The following is an 18920-nucleotide window of genomic DNA, read 5'->3' on the forward strand; positions in this document are numbered from 1 at the left end:
TTTTCTTCTTTTGCAACCAGCGACATAGTGGTCTACCATAGATACCCATTCCCTTTCCTCTTCCCCCTCTATCGCTCTCTAGAGCCAAATCTGTGGTTAACGTATATGTTCTTTTCTTCTCATCAGAATTAATTGTGCAGAAGCCCACAACTTTAGCAAAGTGAATCAGTATAATCCCGGTAATCTAGTTTTGGAGTCTCAATATATTTTTCCAACTTTTCATTTGAGAAAAGGAAAAAAATCAAAAAGTTGAATAACAAAGCAAGTATTTGCCAATGTAGATGTCAAAGATGGTGTAAATATATGGCTAATTGTATTCGATATCAAATCAATTCTGACGAGAATATTAAGAATAACACACACACACAGAGCAAAATACTGGATATCGTAGTAATGTAGAAGAATATATATTTAAAACATATTAATCAATCGAGAACTGAAAACTAAACAAAAAAAAAGAACAAATTGTAAATTGCAAATTGCAATCAAGAAATTCAAGTGTCAACCAACCCTATAGTCATAAAACTCATTCGATTATATCCTTCGTCTCATAAACAATTAATATACCTCTAATATCTCTTTCTTCCATTTGGCAAAAAAAAAAAATCCATCATTTTCCTTGTCCTTTATACATATGATGGCTTTGTAGCAAAGTTAAAGTGCGGTGGTTGGTGAGGAAGAGGGTGGTGGTGGTGGTGGTGGCTAATGTATGCAAGAGGCTGCTGCTGCTGTTGTTGCTGCTGGTATTGGGGCTGGGCTTGGACCTGCTGTTGCTGGTGTTGGTGGTGTACAATCATTGGTGGCGCGTATCCTTCTTGGACTTGTGGGTGTACTTGTGGGTGTACTTGTGGGTGTACTTGTGCGCCAGCCTGTACATTACTATTCATACCGGCATTACCATTTGTATGCGACACCGATGTGTTTCTCATCCTCTTGTTTTTGCCATTAGTGTGTGTTTTGTAATGCTGCATACAGTTATCCTGTCTGGCAAAACGAGCATCGCAGCTTGGCCAAGGACACTCGTGTTTCCGTTCACCAGTGTGTATTCTATTGTGTCTTGCCAAGTGGCCACTGGTGGTAAAGGATCTAGAGCAAATCTTGCACACGTGTTTCCTGCGTGGATCACTAGCACTGGCAGTAGATGGTGATGTAGCTGATCTGGTTGAGGGAGAGTGTTGTGGCGACGAAGCTGATGAAGATGCAGGAAGGTACTGTTGTACTTGTTGTGCATGCTGAGCATGGGGAGATGTTGTAGCCGGCGATACCGACTGGTATTGGTGTGGAAAGTGTGCTTGCTGTGGTGGTTGTGCTTGCTGTGGTGGTTGTGCTTGCTGTGGTGGTTGTGGGTAACTATAGCTTGCAGAGTTGGATCTGATTCTTGAGTCAAACGCTATAGTGACTGGTGTGATAGGTGCCATGTTGATGTTGTCACTCATGTGGGAGGGAGGTAGTTGTTGTGGAGCCGAATGTGGAGCACGGTTCATCGTCATCGGCACAGCAAAACCACCATTTGGAGCTGTTGATGGATACTGTTGAATTGTTTGTGGCTGTGGTTGTGGCTGTGGTTGTGGTTGTTGAGTTTGAGATAATGGGGGAGTAGGCAATCTATGTTGTACTGATGGTTGAGAATAGTATTGGTAAGGCGGCGATGTAATGGATGGAACTCTATTTCTATCCTGTGGTACCGGTGCCGGTACTGGTTGTGCTTGTGCTTGTTGTTGTTGTGGTGGTGGTAGTGGTTGTCGCACTGAGGAGGCACTGGAACTGCTATTACTTCTTGACTTGAATTCAGAGGGGAGTGGGATCGAAGTCAAGAGTTCGCTGAATGAAGGCAATGAGGTAATCTTTGGTTTGGTTTCGTCATACTTGGCTTTGGTGGTGGTAGTTGAAGTGCTCTGTTTGGGAGATGATTGTTGATTCTGAACAGTAGAGCCAGCTACTGTTGTATAGTGAAGGTGTGTCTGGGTCATCATTGTGTCGTGTTTATTTTATTATTTTATTTTTTCAAAATGGTGATTTCAACAAACTATGCGCTAGTCTCTTAGCTAGTTGAAGCAGTATATGTGTGTATGTGTGGTGTTGTAAAGGCCTTTTCCAATAATACTTCTTAAACCCTTTTGAATGAATCTCGAGGGGCAAAGTAGAAGGTATGGGTGTGAGGTCCCGTAAAGTGTTTAAGTGTAGAATAGTCCTTCTAAAGTATGTAATGTGTGGGTACTACTGAGTCTAGTAATATATATATATGTGTGTGTGTGTCACGCTATCTGGAAAGAAGAGTAGCAATGATATAACCAAAATTACAATTAGACTGGGTGAGATCCTTTTTCCTTTTTAAGTATGTAGGAATATAAGAAATAGATGGTGTGTTTTATACCTTCGTAATTACTAGTATTGGTAGTATTAGTAGTAGTAGTAGTAGTAATAGTAGTAGTAGTAGTAGTAGAAGCACTCTTTTGTCAGTAAAGGAAGGGCTATCAAATGGGAAGGAGGGGGTGATAGGTGTATAGAAATGGGTGGGATATAGGAAGTATTTATAATTCTGAAGGTAAAGTAGTTGAAAGGGACTCTATTTCTTTTCTTTTCTTTCCTGCTGTTTCTTCCTCTACTTCTGATTCTACTTCTACTTCCGCTGCTGCTGTAGCTGTAGCTGCTGTAGCTGCTACATCTACTTTTGTATGTGTATTGTGTGTGTGTGTGTGTGGGTGAGGGTAGTAAGGTTAAGGAAAGTATCATAATATTCGCAACAACTCTATCTGCATGTCTATACACTATGGTGTTCCAATGCAACTGGAACAACAACTACAACTACAAAAAAAGAATAAAAAAATAAAGAAAAGAAATAAAAGAAATAAAAAATTTTTTTGCTGGAGCTGCACCTGCACCTGTCTTTCTTGTTGGTTTCTGTTACACTTGATGCCAGTTGTGTACTCTTGTTCGAAATCTTGTTCTTGTTCTTGTTCTTGTTCTTGATAAATTTTTTTTTTGGTTATATTTATGTATTATTCTTTCTGATTACTTCTATACTTTACTATCTCGCAGTAGTTGGCGCTTAAATGAAAAATATAAATTTAAAATTAAAATTAAAATTAAAATTTTTTATTTTTTTATTTTTTTTATTTTTTTATTTTTAAGCGATGAAGCGTTGATTATCATTTTGTGTAATTACGCACTTTTTATTTTATTTTTTTATTTTCACTTTGTGTAACTTTCTGTACACCGACTAAAGATACAGTTTCCTTTTTGTCGTTGTACTGGTACTGTATATAAACGATATATTACTATGCAGTACTCATACATCCACTGTAAATTTTTTTCTCTTTTTTTATTTTTTTGTAAATAGACAATAAGTATACAGTAACCACAAGATAAAGTCTCTCTTAACAGGATTTACTACTATAATAAGTGTTTCCTATTCTTTTCATCTATCTTTGTTTGGTTTTTTCTTTAGTGTTTTTTTTGTGTGTTTTTTTAATGCTGAAACTCCATCTTATGGAGGTGGAGGTGGACGACGACGAAATACTCAAGGTGTCGAGAGACACTCACTGTAAATGTTGACAAATGAAAGCTAATAGAGTAGTTGGGTCTGGCAAAGTACCATAATAAAGAAACAAACAAATACATAAACTAACAAAGAAACTGAGACAATCACTAAACCCAACACAAATACTTAAATTAAAAATTTAGAGAAACTAAGAACAAAAGATAGGAGATACGGACTTCACACGTCTCTTTACTTGAGGAATAAAATATCGTCAACTGAATCTGATGAACAGATGTTCCCCTTCACCCCGCCTGGCCTGCCCTCACTTGGAATTAAAAAAAAAATAAAAGGGCGAGATACTTAGAGTATGTAGAATCAGTAAGTGTGTGAGTAAACTGAAAAACGGAGGCAAACTAAGAGCACAATTTGATAATGCTGGAGCGCAGTGGGGCGTTTACCACTATATACTACAGTACTGCAGTACCACTGTACCATTGTACTATTGACTCAATATTCACTCAACTGCCACATTCTTCAGCTCTAACTCTGCCTCCACATATGAACCCTCTCTCATCCACCTTCCCTTTGTTCCCGCCTTCACTTTTTTTGTTTTTTTTTTTTGTTTTTTGTTGTTTTTTTTTTAGTTTTTTGCAATTTTTTCCATATTTGTTTTACTCTTTCCCCCTATACATGAATCCAGAGACAATTTAAAGTATGAAAAAAAAAACTTGATAACAATAATATAGCCAAACTAAGGAATAATACAATTAGTTACAAGAAGAATAATGAAGCAGAATTCAGAAACAATCAATTTAAAAGGCGAGAGCAAACGAAAAGGAACAAAGACAAAGACAGACACAAGGACAGAGTATACACTTGTTATCAGTCCAAGATAACCTTCCGCCTTGTAATCTGAAACAAGTTTTGTTCTAGCACTAGCTCTAGCTCTTGTTCTGAGTACTCACTTCCATAGTCTATTTTACTTTATATTTATTTTTTGGACTTTTATTTTTATTTTACTTTACTTTTTTTTGGCAACGGCAACACGACCATTGGTTTTTTACTTTCTCTTTACCTTTTTCGTTTCGTCTTGCGATAATAAAACATCTGCTTGGTAAAGGTATAAGACATTTTGATAACGATCTAGACGAATAGGAACGCTTGCTTCTACATATATTGGCTAGATGCTTTCTTCGTCTCAAAAATAGCGGAAATCCTTTGTCTCCACTTTTATTAAAAGCAAAGAAAAATAAAAAAAACAAATACACTCTACTCATTGCTCTCTCTATACTTTTGCTGTTTTGGTTGTAATCTTACTTTTGACCATATTGCTTCTTCTTCTCTTCAAGAAATGTAGTTTTGTAACATCCCAAATAAATAAGACAAAAAAAATAGTGGACTTTGTTGAGAACCTATTGTAGCTTGTCTTCCTTGTCTTTTTGCCTTTTTTTGCCTGCTTTGTGAAAATTAACAATCAGTGTTTTACGTACAACACCACCTCAACCTCAACCACGACCACTACCACTATTACCTATGCTGTTACTGCTGAGACATGGCGGTTAAGCACATTACAATATGAAAATGGGTAAAAGACATCTAAAGAGCAAGTTGTAGAAGAACTATAAAAAAAAAAACTCAAGCAACGCATATGCAGAGATGAAATTCCATCTTTTTTTTTTTAGTTTTGCAATGGAGAGGGGACCATAGGGGAAAGAAAAAAAGAAATTTACGCTTGAATCAAATCCCGGAAGTTGGCGGCGAGCGGGATTTCATGCAAGACAATTATAATATCTCACTCGTGCCGTAAATCTCTTATCAAACAATTTTGAAAAAATTCAGGCGTAGGTGAGATGCCCTGTTGATGACTCTCAATTCCATTCATGCACTTGGTACATTCTCTCTTACTCTTTTTTTCTATTTCTATTATTTCTGTATTTATTCTTTTATTCTTTTACCTCAACCAACCAGTGATGTAATGCAGCCATTACCAAAAAGAGAAAATGATTGCAATTTCAATACACAAAGTATAGGCACAGCCACTATCAGACCTTTTGTTTTTTTGTATTTTGTTGTTGTTGTTTCTTTAGTACCAAGGCACAACGTGCACCAATTGAACATCACCAACATTACCACGACTTGCAATCAAATGTGTTTCTGAAACGATACATGTACGCACTCGTTCTCTTCTCCCTTACAAGTAAAATGACCAATAATTTTCCCTCCTTTACATTATGGCTACGATCTTGACCATCTTGGTCCTGCCCGCCTTAGCCTCTCACTCCATACTATGATCTATGCATTTGCAACAGCACAACAGAATATGAATGAAGATCAACCTCAAATAGAAGAATAAAGAACCACACATAAAAAAAGAAAAAATATTAAAAAGAGAAACAATCATGGTGGACGGAAAAGGTTAAAGATTTGTGCATAGCTCATTACTGGTCGCCTTTCAAACGGTTCATTACAAATGGGAAATGGCACTTGTATGAGCAAGTGTATTCAAATTCCTTTTTTTTTTTTCCAATCTTTTTGTTTTGCCTCGACTTCTTCATTCTTATATCTTTCTTATTGGTTATTTACGATTTGTTATCTACTGTTTCCTCTGTTTTCGACAAAAAAGGGTCTAGTTTTTTTATCTAGTCTTGTAATTTTCTACAAAAACTTCTACTATCCAACTCCCAGTCTCTTTGTTTTCTTGGACTAGTGAACTAAAATGAGATAATTAAAATCAGAAAAATTTGAATAACAAGAGGTGGAAGAAGCAAAAACAAACACTGATTTGAGTGATTCTTAGACACTCAAATCCAATTTCCTTTATAACTATATCTTTTTTTTTCTAATCCACAAAAGTGTACAATACTATGTACTTCATACTTGGTGTAGTTTCTCTCACCTGTCACTCTTCTTCATCCCAAGTGATACAAGAGGATAACCTTCTTTACGTTCATGCACCAAAAGAAAAAATGAAAAGAAAATGAAAAGAAAATGAAATGAAAATCTCAAATTCTCAAAACCTTGTATTTACTATTGTTTTGTTTTGTTTTGTTTCGTTGTTTTATATATATGTATCTTTTTTATTTGATCATAATTTGTCATTTGCATACTTGACATTTACGTCACCACTTACATTGCATTAACTCCTCCTTTCCACCAAACACATCTACATTTCAGAGTCAAACAAAGAAATATTCTTATTGTCTCATGAATTCCAACACTTGAAGGCAACCCTTGATAAAAGCATCTGGAAAGTAAAGAGAAATATAGAAAAAAGGCGTTTGCAACTGTCACAAACTTTGTAGTGGTAGTAAACAGGTTAATTTGCACTTCAAACCATACGTTCTCTTTTTTTGTTGAAAACAATACCAAAAAAAAAAAAAAAAAAGAGTTGAAAAAGTTGTCGGAGATTAAACAATCGTTAAAATCTCATAAAAATAAAAGCAATGAACTGAGAACAAGAGTGTATGAACTCGGTCGAGTATTTCAATCCCAGTTTCTCAATTATGAAAGAAAAAAGAGAACAACCAAAGCTAATAGCTGATAATCCTGGTTCATCTACACCCATCTCTCTCTCTCTCTCTCTCTCTCTCTCTTTCTCTCTCTTTTTTTGTTTTTTTTTGTTCTTAAGTCCATGCCTTCAACATTTACTGTTGTTGCAACACACTTATATACTGTCAAGTGGGTGCCTCAGCATCATCTAGCGTCATCAAGACTTGTGTGCATCAGCATTTATCGTGTGTCAAATTCAAACTCAAATAATAATAATAGTAGTAGTAATAATGAAGAAGAAGACCGGAAAAAAAAAGACAAAATAAAAAAACGCGGATAAAAAAAAAATTGAAGGCTTCCAAAGGATCACAACGCTTGAACTTTTCTTTTTTTTTTTTTTTGTTCTTCCCAGTAGTTGCATGTGCGCAATGCATCTGAATATTGTTAATGTCTAGGCTGCTGCTGTTACTGCTGTTGTTACTGCTACTGCAAACATCGAACTGCCCTCTAGCATCCTCTTAACTTCCCTTTAACTTCACACGTCGTACAGCTCACTTATCACTAGCAAAAAAAGAAAAAAAGTTGCGCCATTCTTTATTCTTTTTTCTTGTTTCTTGTTTCGTTTTTCTTTTAATTAAAAAAACGGGAAATTTCTGTTGTCACGTCCAATCTGAAACCGTCAAAGTTATTCTTAGCAATTTAGATTACAGACAAAACAGAAACAGAAGCGCGTGAGAATAGGAGAATAGGAGAAAAGCAAAAGCAAAAGCAAAAACCATAACAAAGTTCATCACCATAATCACTATATACTAGAACTATCCGCAAAATAGTAAAAAAAAAAATTTGAACCAAAAATTAATCGCTTCTATTATACTGTCACGTGATATGAAAAAGTGAAATTAAAAAGAAAAAAAAAGAAGACAGTTTGGTGAACGAAGATGAGCAGTGTAGATCATTCATCTCAACGATCTTGCTTCAATTATGGTAGTGCATTTCACACCCTCTCAATCTTTCCCCACTCTCTGTCTCACTCTCTGTCTCACTCTCACTGTTTCCCTTTCTCTTTCTCGTTCTCTTTGTTGCTTATATTGCTGTCAACAAGTGTATTTATATATATGTATATATGTGTATGAGTTATGGAGATACACTATATACAGGACACCAAATTACTTTTCATTCAAATAAGTAGTGGATGCAAAGTAAGGTACAGCCTACTTCAACACACACACTCTCACACTAGCACGAACATTACCATGAACGGAAAAAGGAACGCAAGAAAAGGAAGTGGAGGTTGAAAGGTGGAGGGGGGGGGAGCCTACAAGAAACAAAGAGAGAGATAGCCAAAAGTTGTTCTTTTGAAAAGCGCAAATGCTATGAGGATTTTGTAAATATGTATTCCGGTATACTCGTTATCCACCAATCGTTTAGAGTATTGAATACAAAATTTTTTTATTCTTTACAAAGTATGTTCAAAGCACGTCGAATTTCAGTCTGGTCACGAGCCTATCTTTAGTTGATGTTGTTGTTGTTGTTGTTGCCATTTATTTCTGGTACTGTTCTTCTATATCCTTTTTTCTGCTTCTATTTTACTTTATTATTCTCTTTTTGATGCAGAGTGTCATCATCAGTGGTATATTGAGTAAAATCCCACTTTATTTCCTGAAACGTTTTTAAAAGCAGACGGGAAAGAAAAAAAAAAAGAAGCAATAAGAGTCGATGAAGGAGCAGCGGTTGTGCAAAGCCCATGGTTGTGAAACTGCTTGCCTCTCTTTCCTTCTTTATCTCTGTTCATTTTTTTTGTTTCTTTTAGGTTTTGAGCAAAAGCAAATTACCCAAATGAGCATTCATTGAACATTTAATTGATATTGAAAACAAAGGAGTACGTTTTCACAGATACATAAGCAAGCTTATAATACATGTAGAAAATGAGAAGAAGAAGAAACAGAAGAAGAGATACTTTGTCCTTTTTGTCCTAATTGTCCATTTTGCTAGCCCGGAAGAAGGAGAGAAACAAAAAAGTGTCAAAACCTTTTTTAAAAATTTCTTTTTTTTTCTTTTTTCCTTCTTTCTCTTTGTCTCTCTTTAATTACCGATGGTTCATACAATAGCAAGAGCAATATCTAGTGAAACTATTAATTTCTTATTCATCTTCTGTCCAGATGGTTAAAAGAAAAGTAATAACAATAATAACAATAACACTTGAAGCCACTATAGAGCAAGAGATTAACATAGTGTGTCTGTGTTTTTATTCTGTTGAAACAAGGATATGTTTTTTTTAAGAAAAAGGAAAAGAAAAAAAAAACAAGGACAATAAAGTCAACAGTCAGCTGATTCTTCGGGACCCAACACTATTTAAGAAACCAAAAATGAAGAGAAACAATAAGTTACAAAAATATAAAGACTAAGAAATGGTGGAGGTTAATGTTTTTGCAAAAGGGAGGAAATGGACACTGAAATGGGAGAGAGAGAGAGAGACAATTACACAAGATATAATTAGAGAGATAATGCCAGGGTGGCTGAGGCTATTGTTAGTCCCTGTTACCCAACCATTTTTTCCTTTTTCTTTCTATTTTTTTTTATTCTCTTTTCCTGTTGTTTGAGTAAGTAAAGCATTCAACTTTTGTTACACTTTGGGCTCTAGCCAACTATTTCCTCTTTTTTTTTTAGGGAATCTTACATTTCCCTTTTGTTATATATATATATATATATTCTTTTTTGTACTGGTTCTTGTACTTGTACCTGTCATTTTGTGGTGCGCAATATGCATAAATACAGAGCAGTATCTTTATAATTAGACCAGATACTGGAGGGTGAGGGTGAGGGTGAGGGCGAGGGCAGGTTCTTTGTTTCTTTGTTTCTTTTGTTCTGTGTAATTTTAAAGGTGTTGGAGTTTATACAGCGTGGTACAGAGCAATAAATGTAATTCCATCTTGACACAACCCACATATTTCCAGATATGTGGGTTGTGTATGTATGTGTGTATGTATGTATGTATGTATATGTATTTATATATGAGTATAAGTAATGGGCTTTGATGAATTCGTTTTAGGTATCACCATAGAACCGGCATACTCCACAAAAGATATTAGTGCAAGCTACTGCTAACAATCTATATACCTCTATTACAAAATTGTATAGTAAGAACTAAAACAACAATAGTTGAGCACTTGAATAGTTGAACACTTGAATAGTTGAATACTTAAAATTCTTTTCTTTTCTTTTTTTTTTTTTTTTTGTTTCAGTAATTAACTTCAACACCTATAGTCAGAGACAACTTTGAAGCGTAACAAAAGGAGTTGCTATTAGCCATTAGAAGTGAATTGTGAGTTATGAGCGATAATTGGAACATTACCTTTTGCGAAAATAAAAAGAATAAAAAATAAAAAAAATAGAAAATACAGAAATTGACAGAGACAGAAAGAAGGTCGTTGAGTGAGAGGGGCAGTAGATGCATCACCTATTCCTCGGGTTGTCAAGTACTTCCCACCACCACCACCACAACTACACTCCCCTCCTTCCCCACCCCACCTCCAAACAAAAAAAAAATCCAAAATCTTTTTTTTTCATCTCTTCTTTTATTTTATTTTGAAAAGAGGGGAATGTCTATACCAACCATTAATCGCAATTGCTTTCTTCAACCAAACATACAAAAAAAATAAAATAAAACAATAATTAAAACAAAGAACAAAAAACAAAAGTGAAGCAAAGGGATAGATACCAATATCTGTGCCCCATGTGCAAAGGGTTCTCTGTCCTTTATTACTTTGTTTAATAAAAAAAGAACAACAATAACAAAAACAAAAAATGAATAAAAAAAAGGATTCAAAAAAAAAGAGGGACAAAAGTCCGAGCATACGTTTGAACTCTACAGAGTAATTGTTGGTATTTCCGCGGAAAAAACAGCAGCATCTAAAAGAAGAAGAAGAAGAACTCAAAACAAAGAGCCATTCAGTTTGTTTGCTGGAAAGAGAAAAATATAATTAAATAGGAGTAGTAGTGGTGGTGGTGGTGGCATTGGGGCAAAGCAAGGTTGTAGTGGTTGTACTAGTAGTAGTAGTAGTAATGAGAGAGAGATAGATGAGCAATGATCAGCAAAATGCAAGTCAAAAATGTAATGAACATCAACAGAAATTACAAAACAATAAGGAGTGAAATGCATACATAAGAAATAAATAAAAAAAGAAGAAGAATGTTTTTGTTGGTGGTGATAAAGATGTTGGTGATGAAGTTGAAAGTCCAAAAAAAAAAAAAAAAGAAAAAAAAAAAAAAGAAAAAAGGAAAAAGGAAAAAGGAGAGAGCAACAGCACAAAAAAAAAAACAGATGGTATACAGAAAAAAAAAAGAAAAAAAAAACGTTTGTAATTATACCATCATCAACTGTCACAATTGGAATCTAAAACACAATAACCATAAAGAAAAAGGACATATTTGAATGCAACTTCACCCAGTGTAACTCATCAAATAGCAAGGCTTCATTGCTAAAGCTTTGTACAAGTTAAGTGGAGAAACAAAAAAAGCAGAAAAAAAAAATATGTAGAAAGATTGGCAGGATTTGCCTATAATCCCCCATACACTTCTCTTATCCAATAACTTCAAGAAAAAAAAGACCAACTATCTTGCTGGATATCGCTTTTGTTTTTGTTTCTGTTTTTGATTTTGTTTCTGTTTTTTTAATCTTTTTTTTGACTTGTCATCGAAGAAAGTGAATTGTAAGTCACATTTTAATAAAGTGGTCCTACTACTAGTGCCTCTATCTCTACAAATATTGAATAAGGTTTTTAGTACTAAAATGTCATTTTTTAAATGTGGAAGAAAAGCTTCGAAAACGCAACAAGTATGGAATGTTCTTCTTCTTCTTTCTATTTCTTTTTTTCCAAGTCCTTGTTGATCTTCTCTTGTTGTTCGATTTGGAAAAGGGCCCCTTAACCAATCACTCTTTATTACTGCCAAATTGTCAATTTCCATATATTTATTTATTTATTTATTAATTATTTTCTTGTTTGTTTACAAAGAATTCACCTTGTGTAGAGGTATACAGTTTGAATACGAAATTGCTAAAAATTGCAAAATATAAAATTTTTTGAGAAATAGATAGAGATATTGTATCTTCCCAACAACAACAACAACAGCAGCAGCAGCAGCAATTTCTACCTCTTTTTCTTTTTCTGCTCTTTGGCAGCGGTTGCTTTTGTATTATAATCTGCTTTTGTATTTGTACAGCGAGATCTTTAGCTCGTACTCTACTCATTTTGAGTATACCTTTAATTACACTCTGTACCTAACATTATCACCACCATGGCACCACCACTAACACTAACACCACCACCACTACGACATGCAAGAGCAATTAACCAAATGAACCACCACTACTATAGTAAGTGAACTTATCCCGATAACAAAGGGGAATATACTGGGTGGAGAAAAAACATAAAGCAAGAAAGAGAGAGAATGATTGTATCACAAATAATTTGTCTAAGCCAAAAGTACATTTAGTAAAAGAGCATAGCATAGCATAGCAGAGCATAGCAGAGCAGAGCAGAGCAGAGCATATAAGCTAGTGTACTTTATAATATCCTTGGGTATAGGCATAGTGCAAGTCCCTCTTCCTCCTTTCCCTCTTCTTTTCTTTTCACAAACATACCACGATGCATCCTACTTTCTACATTTTATCTTTTGGGAAAATGCATGGTGACACAATATACAAAGTCTTTTGGTAAATAGTAAAAGGAAATTATTTTCATGATTCAGAAAATTTCAAATCATCATCACCCATCATCTTCATCAGTAGTAAATATAATTCATTATATACAGAAAAAAAAATAAAAATATATATCTTACTCTCCTGCCAAATCGATCTTGCATGTATACACAATAATTGAATGCCGACAATGTTGTATTTTGTCCTCCTACTCCTCCTCCTTAAACCTCCACCTGTATTAGAAACGCCTCACTGAAGCAACTTTGAGTACATAATTCTGTGACTCCGTGACTCCTGACTTCTGGCCACTTGAAGATTAGGTATTTGACTCCTGAGAACTTTTTCCATACTCTTGATCGGCACTTTTTCCATATACATATGTATAGATGTATATATATATGTATATATATTATTTTTAAACCATTTATTATTAACTAATTTTACCAAAAAAGTCCAATTTGAGATATCAAAAGGAATGCTTGTGTTGGACGAGAGGCACGAAAGAAAAGTCTATTGACCATACAACACTGTTTATAACACTGTTTATAACATTGTTTATAACATTGTTTATAACATTGTTTATAACACTGTTTACAACATTGTTTATAACCCTGCATCCATAAAGTATATTCCTTTTCTTTTCTTACTTGCCCTTGCACTTTTACCTGTACGCCAAGGCGGCCAAGGTGTCGACATACAAATAACCCTTGAAATGAGTAATAAATTGTGTAACTTTTCCAACAAGTCTTTGAAATCCGGAATCCACCAAAAAAAAAATTATTTGAACCAAAAAAGTCACAATATATTTCATAGCAAAATAAAGACCAAAAAAAAAAAAAACCTGAATCACGTTCAAGTACAAGGTATTAATTTATCATTTCTCTAGTCCAACTATTCTTGTGTCCTGTTTCCTGTTCACCATGTTATTTCTATCTTTATGCTCAGTTATCTTTTAATCTTTTTTTTCATTTTTGGGAAAACTACCAAAAAAGTACAAAAAATACAAAAAAACAAAGCCACACCAGCAGAAACCAAAAAAAAAAATACTCCTTGTAAAAATGTATCCAGCACACGGGCATCCATCTCCGTAATCTATGCTATTTCTGCTCAAATACGTCGTCTTGCGTCTAAATCAGTAATCAACCATTCGGTTCTCCTTCCCTTTGAGTTTCCTAAAAACAAAAGAAAAAAAAAGAACGCCATTGAGAAAGTAAAGATAAAAAGAAAAAAAAAAATTGGCTTCTTGTATTTGTTTTCCCACTTTGCCTCTCTTTTGTTTAAGTAATTATTCTCGAGAGACAGAGAATGAGAATTGTAAGGAAAGGGCCCAATTGTTTCTTCAACGCCTTTTTCTTCTTTTTGGTCAATTGTGTAAAACTTTAATTTCTTTTGTTTATTGTTACTTTCCAGATATGAGCACTGAGCAGAATAGATCGGCTTGTTCCATACTCTGGTTGAAGGAACAATAATAGAAATTGACCTCCTATTACTACTAATAATACTACTACTACTACTACTAAAACTACCAACACTACTAGTAATAGAAAACAATTGCTGTATCTGCATATCATAATTACTCTATTTGCCATAGTTACAAATACATGATAATAAAGGAAAGGGATTGAGATGCTGAGATGCTGAGATGCTGATATTTGAGATTGAGATTGAGATTGACGCTAACAAAAAAATATGGTGACAAAAAAAAAGGAAAGAAAGAGGGGGGGAAAAAAAAGAAATTTCTTTTTTTTTTATATAATTTTATTATTTTTGGGGTTTTTCAACCTCCCTTCCCCCCACCCAGCGGTTGACTGAACAATTTGTGCTTTAAACAGAAAACTCAATTGAGAATCATAAACTAAAAAATTAGGAGGAAAATCCCATTCAACAGACAAATCGACTGATATTTTGTGTTTTTGGATCCAATTTTTTACTTTTTTACTTTTTTACTTTTTTTGGGCAAACCGGTAAACATGCTGAATAGTTGTAGTGCTCGGGGCTTAGACCCTCAGTTTCCTTTGCTTAGTTCAGTTTGGTTAAACAGCAATTTAGTCAAAAATTGTATCTAATGTGAACATTGAGTAAACACTTGCAATGTGTGTGTATGTATTCTCTCAAATTTCTCACTCTATTATTCCTTTCATTCTCAGTTTCTTTATCTTGACATATGTGGCTTGTGAAGCAATTTGGAGTCCGAGAGAATGGCGTTTTTCTGCATCAATGGTGCATGGTCAACACGGAATTCACAACATTTTCACCCTAGAGAAAGATTATCTTTAGCGCATAAAAAAGAAGAAGAAGAACCAGAACCAGAAGAAGAACCAGAAAAGGCATAAAACATCAAACATCAAGCATCAAGCATAAGGCATAAGGCAATGGTAGAAATAGGACATGGATATGGCCTGAGGCAAAGAGACAGTTCCTTTTTATACTACGCATATCAACATTGCCAACCACACTGCGGAAATACTTTTGCCCAAAGCAAAGCACGACTGATTAATATAGTGCCGCATGGCACTCCGATGACCATCGTTGCTCCCTGACCCAAGCACAGCTGAAATTCTCGTAGCCAGTACAGAAAGTACACATGCTTTGAGTAGCTTGTGTTGGTCATCTCAATAGAAGAGAGGAGAGAGAGAATAGAGAAAAAAAAGATCCAACAAGTGCCGGGAGATGTTGTGAAAGGAGCATAGCCAAAGGATAAAAGATAAAAAGAAAAGTCTCTCTGTGTGTGTATGTGTGAGAAAATGAATAGGACTATAAGCTGTTTATTGTCGTGAAATTAAGTGCCTTACCTTGTTATATGGCTTAGCACTGCAAAATACTGAAACAAATACGGTTCGGATACAATGTTGCTTAAACCACTACTGTGTAATGATTATTACTCAATTGGGGGATAATTTTGGTTTTCGAGATCTATTTGTATCGCGTATGGATAAAACTAAACAAAAAAAAAAATTAAAAGAAAGAATTGCCGCAATCTATTTTTGAGCTGCAAAGCTGCTTGGCCCAATGACACAAAGGGTTTATCTCTCTCTTTAGTTATGGTTGTTGTTGTTGTTGTTGTTGCTGGTGTGTGTTTGAAATTGGTGTTGAAATAGTTGTTGAAGTTGAAGTTGAAGATGAAGAGGTTATTTTTTTGGGCATGAAATAAAAAAAAAAATAAAAAAATGGAAAATATTTATTTTACGTTTTGTGTCTTTTCTCTCAGCTCCGTTAGTTTTGTGTAACTTGAAGTTTTTTTTTTTCTTCTTTTAAAAATTTAATTTGAAATTATACTTTTTTTTTCACTTACTTTATACTGGCTAGAACAATAGTTGGTTAGAATTGGTTTTGGTTTTCTTTTTGATTACTGCAACAATCATAACCACATAGTATTTCGAAGAAAAAGAAGAAGAAGAAGAAGAAGAAGAAGAGTGAGATCTCAAGATGAGGTAGAACGCGTCTCAAGCCACCAACCTCATTTCAATTTTTTTTTTTTGTTTACTCGACAACGTGATCAGTTCAGCGGGTACGACAAAACTAGTGTTTGTTTTATTCAAACGAGGAACGAAAGTAAATAAAAGAGAATTTGTGCATTCTTTCTTGATGAAAGCAAACTGTTTTGAAAAAAAAAAGTACCTTGAAGGGAAGGTCAACTTGAAAGGAGTACAGAATTAGAAAAAGTAAACGAATTAAAGTGAAAGTGAAAGAGAGGTGAGGAGAGAGAGAGAGGAAAGATAGTGTAAAATTCATCATTGATGATATGATTTCGTACAAACTCTGGGTAATCAATTGTCCGTACATTCTATTTACATTCAAACCTTTTCCCCTATCTTTCCTCTTTTCGTATTTTTTTTTTTGCACAGTGCCGAAGACCAGAATAAAGTATAATAGAGTTTGAATTGGAAACAAATGTATCAACATTGAAAAGTACAACATGGTACAACATGGTACAATATAGTATACCTTAGGGTAATTGCAAACTAAATAGTTGGCGCGTCTTTCCCAGTTCTTATAAAAAACATCTGATTCAAGGTAAATAATCCAATGCAAACAAGCTTTCCCAATAAAAGAGTAATTTGCTAATTGATTCGTCTTGTCTAGTCTCAACCACCTGCCCAACATTGTCCTAGTACAATTTCCTCAACTCTCCATCATTATTTTTTTTTTTCTTTTTTAGTGTTTTGTTCTTTCTAGATTATCTTTTCTTTTGTTTATGTCGTCGTTTTCATACCTCTCCAGAACCATAACCCTAACCTTAACAAAAAAAAAAAATAATAAAAAAGAAGGGAAAAACAAATTAGGATAGTCGTCTCTGCAATGGTCACGAACATTGTGCAACTAATTTTTATTGATTCAATACTTTCTACTAAGAAAGTAAACAACAGTCAAAAATGAAGTAGAAACACAGGTTTAAAACGAATGATTGAGAAGAAAACAGAAAAAAAAAAGACTTGGTACAGCAACCTCTATCCATCTTTAAACTTTTGACCATATATGGATAATTTGAAAATCCTCTAATGCCCAAAAGATCTTTGTGCAGCACCAGCAATACATCAAAATCAGAATCAACATCAACATCATCAACAGCATCAACAATAACTAATCCATGGTACTCTCTATCTCTTCCATATCACTGCAAATCTTTCTACTCTTTTGCTGATCTTGTGGTTAGGATAATATATGGTGCCCCCACCTTCCCTCTAGGATGTCCCCCACCACTGCCCGCCTCCACCACCAACAATAACAATTAGAACAATAACAGTAACAGTAACAACAACAACAACAACCTTATTATTCTCACCTTCATCTTCTCCTTTACCTTTACCTTTATCAACTATTTAGAAAAGATTTACCATAATCAATTAATTTAAAGGACAAGAAATGTAAAAGAAATGCAAAAGAAAGAACAATTCTGACTTGGATGTGTTTTTATCCACAAGTTGCTTCCTCTGGTTCTCCAATATGTACTCAATACGCGTCATTATTTGCATATCTAATTATACCAATTATAAACGTTAAAACTCTTCTTTTCACCTTAATACTTCTACTTTAAAATTAACACCACCACCACTAGCACTATCACAACCACCACTCCTTTCACAAAAACTATAAAGGGTGCTTTCCATGCTTCCTTTTAAAAAAGATTCCCAATTACCAACGGTATGCACTAATACTTCTTGTTCTTCTTCCTGTTTTTGTTCTTTTTCTTCTTCTTCTTCTGGTTCTTTATTCTTTATTCTTTTTCTTCTATTTCTCTTTCTATCTGTTTCTTTTTTGGGGTTTTTTCTTACCGTTTTCCTATAGCCTGAGGCAACTAGAAAACCAAGGAAAGTAAGGTGGTTACGAACAATATGTGGGTGGTGACGTTCCATATGTTGCAGCAATGCATACTATATATAATATAATAGAACCAGTTCCAAGAAGCCCTGTGCCTCTCTTTTTTCTTTTCTTTTCTTTTCTTTTCTTTTTCCTTAAAATACACTTTTGTTTTCTTTATTTTCTTCAAAACTCTTTCTCTTTTCTTGCCATCGTTGGTTGCGACAGCATAAGCTACTTGGCGATGGTGCACTTGCATTATAGTGTTGGTTTATTGTGAGCCAGTAAGGTGTTGGTTGTGAGAATTGCGGTATTCGAGCTTAATACTCAGGCCCAAGCTGCAAAAGCAAATGTAAAAGTACATATAAATTGAAATGGGAAAACTGGATAGAAGAACAACCCTTTTGCAGATGGCAAAGTGCAAGTTGCAAGATGCCACAAAGATGAAGTCCGTGTTCCTTTTGTAAGTTGTTGTTGCTCTTGCTCTTGTTGTTGTTGTTGTTTTTTTGGCCTTTTTCCAACTCTTGATAAGGCCAAATCTTTTAAATATATATATATATATATATCTATAACAAACAACAAGTGGGACATGTTCTGTGGACTTATTCAGAAGTATTTTAAGCCCTGAAACTTTTTTTTAGAATTACCATTTTCAAAATCACTCCAACAATAAAGTTTGGAGATAAGTGTATATGTGTTTGTAATTGCTTGTGTATGTTTGTGTATGTTCAATGGTTTCAAAGCAAATATGCATTTGGACACACACACATCTACACGTGTAGTAGTAAACATGTTGTATCAAATGAAGCCAAGGACCCTTTGTGTTGCTCGTTCAGCTCTTTTCTCTCCCTCTCTCTTTTGTTGGTTTTAATTTACAAGAAAGATTTTTGTTTTGTATTTGTTTAAAATTCACGGAAATTGATTTCTGATTTCTTTTTCCGTCCAAAGAAGAAT

At 34.5% G+C, this 18920-nt stretch overlaps 1 protein-coding gene across 1 annotated transcript; it reads right to left on the minus strand. All coding sequences in view use genetic code 12, as the record gives it.

Annotated features, from left to right (window-relative positions):
* Positions 1-626: 626 nt before the first annotated feature.
* On the minus strand, positions 627-1973 carry NRG1 (transcriptional repressor; the record flags this gene model as incomplete). Its single annotated transcript, XM_001523296.2, has 1 exon — positions 627-1973. One exon carries the CDS (start codon positions 1971-1973, stop codon positions 627-629), a length of 1347 nt encoding a protein of 448 aa, XP_001523346.2.
* Positions 1974-18920: the final 16947 nt, after the last annotated feature.

The sequence above is a fragment of the Lodderomyces elongisporus genome, chromosome 7 (assembly GCF_030384665.1).
Source record: "Lodderomyces elongisporus chromosome 7, complete sequence".
Lineage (NCBI taxonomy): Eukaryota > Fungi > Ascomycota > Pichiomycetes > Serinales > Debaryomycetaceae > Lodderomyces > Lodderomyces elongisporus.